The 6,136-nt window shown below is 37.2% G+C and overlaps 1 protein-coding gene across 6 annotated transcripts in view; it reads right to left on the bottom strand.

Moving 5' to 3' along the window:
- Positions 1–3,968: 3,968 nt before the first annotated feature.
- dctn1b (dynactin 1b) overlaps positions 3,969–6,136 on the bottom strand; it is a 100,950-nt gene continuing 98,782 nt past the window's right edge. For all 6 annotated transcript variants that reach the window (XM_030126532.1, XM_030126529.1, XM_030126530.1 and 3 more), the window contains 3 exons: positions 5,987–6,060; positions 5,800–5,889; positions 3,969–4,562 (listed from right to left, as the gene is read on the bottom strand). In XM_030126532.1, the coding sequence (XP_029982392.1) occupies positions 4,425–4,562; positions 5,800–5,889; positions 5,987–6,060 (302 nt within the window). In that variant the 3' untranslated portion in view covers positions 3,969–4,424. The remainder of the gene's footprint in view (positions 4,563–5,799; positions 5,890–5,986; positions 6,061–6,136) is intronic.

Below are 6,136 nucleotides of genomic sequence, written 5' to 3'. Positions count from 1 at the left end.
TGGGGGCCAAATCTGGCCCCTGCAATGGATTTGTGAAATACAAAATTTACACTGAAGAGATTAACAATCAAGGATGTTGAAATTATTTTAGGTCAATTCGATCTAAAGTGGATCAGACCAGTAAAATATTATCATAATAACCTATAAATAATGAAAACTGCATATTTTCCTCTTTGTTTTAGTGTAAAAAAAGTAAAATTGGAAAAAAATGTTATTTACAGACTATCCTTTTACAAAAAATATGAATAACCTGAAAAAATATGAATAATCTGAAATGTCTTAAGAGAACTAAATGGAATTTTAACAATATTCTGCCTGTTACTAAATCTGTAAGTTGTGATGCACACGTATAAATAATCAACATTCCACTTTTTTTCCTCAGAATTTTCAGGTTCATATTTGTTCATGTTAAAGTACAGTTCAACATGTAAACATTTTCATAATGGAATTTTACTTTTTTCACTCAAAAACACAGAGAAAACTTTGGAGTTGACATTATTTATCAGTTCTTATCCTATTATTTAGATCATTTGACTGGTCCGGCCCACTTTAGATCAGATTAGGCTGAATGTGGAACTGAACTAAAATGAGTTTGACAGCCCTGCTGTAGACGGTTTAACATGTAAAACCTAAAAATAAAGCACATTTACAGAAAAGAGTAACATTTGTTGATAAACTCCAAACAGACACACAGTGGTTTTAATGTCTTTTTTTTATTGATTAGTTCAGTTTGTGCAAGAGCAGAAGATACACAAGGAAAAAAAGACGACTTAAGGCCCATTTATGCCCCGTTTACGTACGGAAACAGAGAAGAAGGAGGAGACTTACTAGTGTTGACTGGAGGGTAGTGTTTTTTTTTTTTAATATGTTTGTAGTTTTTCACTCAGTTGCTCTTTGAAAATTTTAATTACTGCAAATTGTCTTCCAATCTCAACACTGCCCCCTGTGGTTCCTGGTGGTACTGCAATATGTTCTCCGATTGGGTTCAGATCTGCAAACTCTCAGATGGACAGAACTACAGACGTATGAGCGTCCATGTGCGTCTTCATCGTGGACATAAATGGGCCTTAACGACAAAGTCAGAACATCAGAAAACGACCCTTAACCCTTTCATGCATGAATTATGAAAAAAAAAAAAATCTAGATGTTTTTTTAGATTGATTTTGTTATTCAAAATTAGGCTAAAGTTCAAATGCTTTTAGAATTTTATTTTATTTTTAAATATGGTGTTATTAAGAAGATACTTAACCTCCTGAGTCTCAGGAAAGTACAAATTTGGGCTTTTTTTAATTAAATAATTGCAGATATTGGAAACATCATGATGCAACAGTTTTTTCAGATGCATTTTTACATTTTTTCTGGAATATCCTTTGCTGTGGACGTTTTTTTTGTAATTTTTTTTTTCATTTATTGTGGTAAATGGACTGCACTTACATAGCACACTTTCTCCACCTTCATGGTGCCCAAAGCACTTTACAAAGCGTTCTTATTGCATAAAGCTGTGAAACTCTTCTCCACAAACATGGACCGTAAACCCACAGGTGGGTCTGAGGAGGTTAACTTTATGACATCACAGAGCCGTCCAAAGTCTAAAACTAAGAGAATCCTTTTTTCATTGTATTGCTTAGGGTATATAGAGACTGCCCCCATGTGGTTTGGAGAATACAGCCTTTAGAACCCTTTGGAAAGTGACTTAAACATATGTCCACAAATGTGGACGTCATGCATGAAAGGGTTAAACACGTGTGCGTTTCCCCTCCGACAGGTGAATAAATGCACCGTTCAAACCAAACACCGTGTAGAAACCAGGTTCTTTGGCAGATGTAGTGTTTCATTAAAATGAGGTTAAGATGGAAAATTATAATAATAATAATAATAAGGCGACAGTTTTAAGGCTCAGACATGAATCTGTCTGATCTTCATCATCATCATCATCAGTTACAGTAAAGACGGTGCGTCATCGTCGTTTCTACCAAACACAGAATAAATACTGAATAATTTAAATAGAAGGCTTTATTTGACCACAGGCTGTTCTTAAATAAACACTTTAAATCTGTCACTTCATCTACACTTTAAATCCCCTTGAGCTTCATCATGTTTCAGATTCTGACGCTTTAACTTCAGCTTCATGTGCAAAAAGTATCTGATCAAACTTTAAAATAATAATGTGACTTTGAACGCACAAACCTCCGTTCAGATCTAAAAGCTGTTTTCCCTTTAGTCGGTTAATGATGTTACATGGATTTCACTACGTTAAAAACAGTCAGGAATCTTTGCAGAAACGGCAGCAAAAACGTTCTGAACACGGAAACGGGGAAAAAAAAACGACCGAAGCTTTGGCTGAAAATAAATGGAGGCGTTTCCACGGCGGGGACAGAGGACGCTTTGACCGAGGGACAAACAGGACCAATCCTTCTGCTCTGCACTTACATGGATCACATCCTTCAACTGTCATTGTTTCTGTTCATTATTATAGAAAATGCATGTCTTTGATCGACTGTTTTTCAGCCACAGACGAACACACTGAGGCCAGTTTGTGATCTGGAAGTTCTAACATACATGTGCAAATAAACTGAGGCTGATTATTGTTAAAATTACACTTATTTTTCTTTAAAAAATTCAGTTTTTTTTTTTTTTTTTTTTTTTTAAGGAACATTTTCATTTGGTTTGTTTAACATTTTAGCAGCAAAACTACTGGTTGAATTCATACTAAATTGGGTTTATAGATTACCAGTGTTCCAGAATAGATGGGATTACATTTTGGGAAAAGTAGGTCAAAATTCACATTTTTTTAAATCTTTTTTTTTTCCATTTACTTGTAATGGGTGAAATTTGTCTGTACTGTCTGTGGTCGCTTTTCTATTGACCCTCAAATTGCGTGAATATAATTTGCGCATAAAAATTTACCTAATAGAAAAAACGACAATTTCGCCAAAACTCTTGTTTTTCGATCGTAGTGAAACTGGTATATCACACAAAACGGCAATGAAAAGATGTTTTTCTGCAACTAGAATCACGTGAATGAAAAAAAAAACTGATGTTGACAGACGTTACAACAACCGAAGAGGAGTTTTAAAAGAAACATGTTGCGGTATGTGTGGATTTTTTAATCTAGTACAAGATAGAGCGGTAATACACAATAATAATGAATATATTAGGGATGTAATGATATGAAAATTTCATATCACGGTTATTGTGACCAAAATTATCACGGTTATCATTATTATTGCAGTATTGTTGAAATTGTGCTCAAAATGTTCAAAAAGTACTAATACACACTGAAATCATTTAACCAAGTTGTATTTTGAAGAAAAAAAAATAGGCACAATGTCCCTTCTGTTGCAGAAATATTCAAGTATTAACCCTTAGTTTTCTGAGCCTGTTTTCTGTTTTTCAGTCCTTTTGATTTTGCCTTTATATACTATAGAAACCAATGTTCACTATACCCATGTTTGGGATCTGTTTTTTTTTTTTTCAGCACAACTTCATCTATATCATCTGTCTATTATTTTTTTCACTTTAACCTACTATAAAAACATAAAAGGACAAAAAAACACAAAAATATGTAAAATCAGATTTGAAAAATGTATATAATTTATTGCATAAATAACACACAGATGCTTAACGAACCTTTTCAAAGACTTTAAAAGTGAATATTGGTTCCAAATATTAGGTGTAATAAATTAAAACTATACTTAAATATTTGACATAAAAACAGGCGTTTTTTTCCCCTAAAAGTGCGGTAATCAAACATGGTTAACATGATAATTAGAATTTAAACGGTAAAACTAACCGTTGGCAATTTTACCGCCGTTTATCGTTATACTGCTAATCGTTACATCCCTAGAATACATCTGTAAATCAACACCATGTTTATGGAATGACTTCTCGTGTCATTTCGTGATAAACAAATCATCACATTTGTGATTTAATGGAAAAACCGACATTACGCACGTCTTTTTTTTTGGGGGGGGGGGGGGGCTTTTCATAAATCTCGGTAAAGTTTTGCGCAGGTGTCCGATGGAAAAGCGACTAATGATGACATCAGCTGGATGGATGCTAAAATAAGCTCCTGTACATGTGAGAGGCGGGGCTTGTTGTGCCTGGAACCACTTGTTTGACTCTAAAGCCTATAGATAATGTTTGTCGTTACATTGTACTGTTGTTGTTTTCCTGCTCTGATCCACTTCAGATCAAACTGGGAGGACGTGGAACCGGTTCTATGTGATCCGTTCTCCTTCAGTTGAACATTAGATCCATGTAAAAGCAGCTCAAAGGTCAAAGTCCTTCAGATAAAACCTTCAGTCGCGTCAATCACTGATCAGATTTAAATACCGTGCGTCCTGGTCGTGACCTCTGACCCTGGCGTGGACACAGATCTGATGGTGGGCGGGGTTTGGTTTGGGGGGGGGGGCAGCAGTGGTTTACGTCCTCAGCAGACTGTGGACTCTCTGGAGCTGGGACTGGGACAGGACCAGGCGGTGGACCTGCTCCTGACCACGAGGACACGGGACCAGAACCCGACCCACCAGGACGGCGTCGGCAAACCGCTCCTCCTTCGCCTGCGACGTGGAAACAGGAAGTGGTGAGTAGAGGTCGGTGAAACGGGAACGACTGCGATAAAACTTTACGTCATTTATGCTTTAGATCAAAGGGTTTATTAATTCAGAAAAAGAGCAGAATAACAATGACAAATACAAGCATTTTTGTTTTAGTGCAATAAAAATAACATGAACTAGAAGCACTCGGAGAGCACAGACCTCCGCCAAGGCTGATCAGTGGCCCCCCCCGTGGGCCCCCCCACCCCCGATCACCACCAAAATTTAATCATTTCCTCCTTATCCCATTTCCAACAAACCCTGAAAATTTCATCCAAATCTGTCCATAACTTTTTGAGTTCTGTTGCACACTAACGGACAGACAAACAAACAAACCCTGGCAAAAACATAACCTCCTTGGCGGAGGTAATCATACAAATGTTTCCAAACTATCCTTTAACAAAAACAGGAGAATTACAAAAAAATAAGTGCAATTTTAACAGTATTATGTCTGTTTTATCATTTACACAGAAGAAGAAATACTACTACCAATACTACTACTACCACCACCACCAATACTAGTACTACCACCACCACCAATACTAATACCACCACTAATACTACTACTACCACCACCAATACTACTACCATTACTACTACTACCACCATCAATACTACTACTAATACTACTACCACCATCAATACTACTACCATTACTACTACTACCACCATCAATACTACTACTAATACTACTACCACCATCAATACTACTACCATTACTACTACTACCACCACCACCACCAATACTACTAATACTACTACCACCATCAATACTACTACTAATACTACTACCACCATCAATACTACTACCATTACTACTACTACCACCACCACCACCACCACCAATACTACTAATACTACTACCACCATCAATACTACTACTAATACTATTACCACCATCAATACTACTACTAATACTACTACCACCACCACCAATACTAGTACTACCACCAATACTACCACCACCAATACTAATACTACTACCACCACTAATACTACTACTACCACCGCCACCAATACTAGTACTACCACCAATACTACCATCACCAATACTAATACCACCACTAATACTACTACTACTACCACCACCAATACTACTACCATTACTACTACTACCACCACCACCACCAATACTACTAATACTACTACCATTGCTGCTACTACTAATAATTATTCAACCCAAACTTCATCGTGCTTTTACCTTCACAAACGTCGTGGATGGGAACGTTGCAAAGTCAGATGACACTCTGGCTCCAGGCTGTTGGTTCACCACGTGTTCTGCCACTTCATCCTGATGAAGACAGAGGACGTTAACGGACCGGACCGGGTCGACCCGCCTCGTTAACGTCTGTATATATAACCGTCTCCTGGTTTTCAGGTTGACGTACCTTGAGCCGGTCCAGGGTGTCCCTCAGGGACTGTAAGCGGGCCGTCTGTTCCAACAGCTGACCACTGGGGGTCACTGTGGAGACAAACATGTTAATGAGGAGTCTATGATGGATATTTAATATATATGTTTATTATATATGTTTGACTGT

Source organism: Sphaeramia orbicularis, chromosome 22, assembly GCF_902148855.1.
Source record: "Sphaeramia orbicularis chromosome 22, fSphaOr1.1, whole genome shotgun sequence".
NCBI classification, from domain to species: Eukaryota; Metazoa; Chordata; class Actinopteri; order Kurtiformes; family Apogonidae; genus Sphaeramia; species Sphaeramia orbicularis.
The sequence above is the reverse complement of the archived record's forward strand: the minus strand, read 5'-3'. Positions and strand labels throughout refer to the sequence as shown.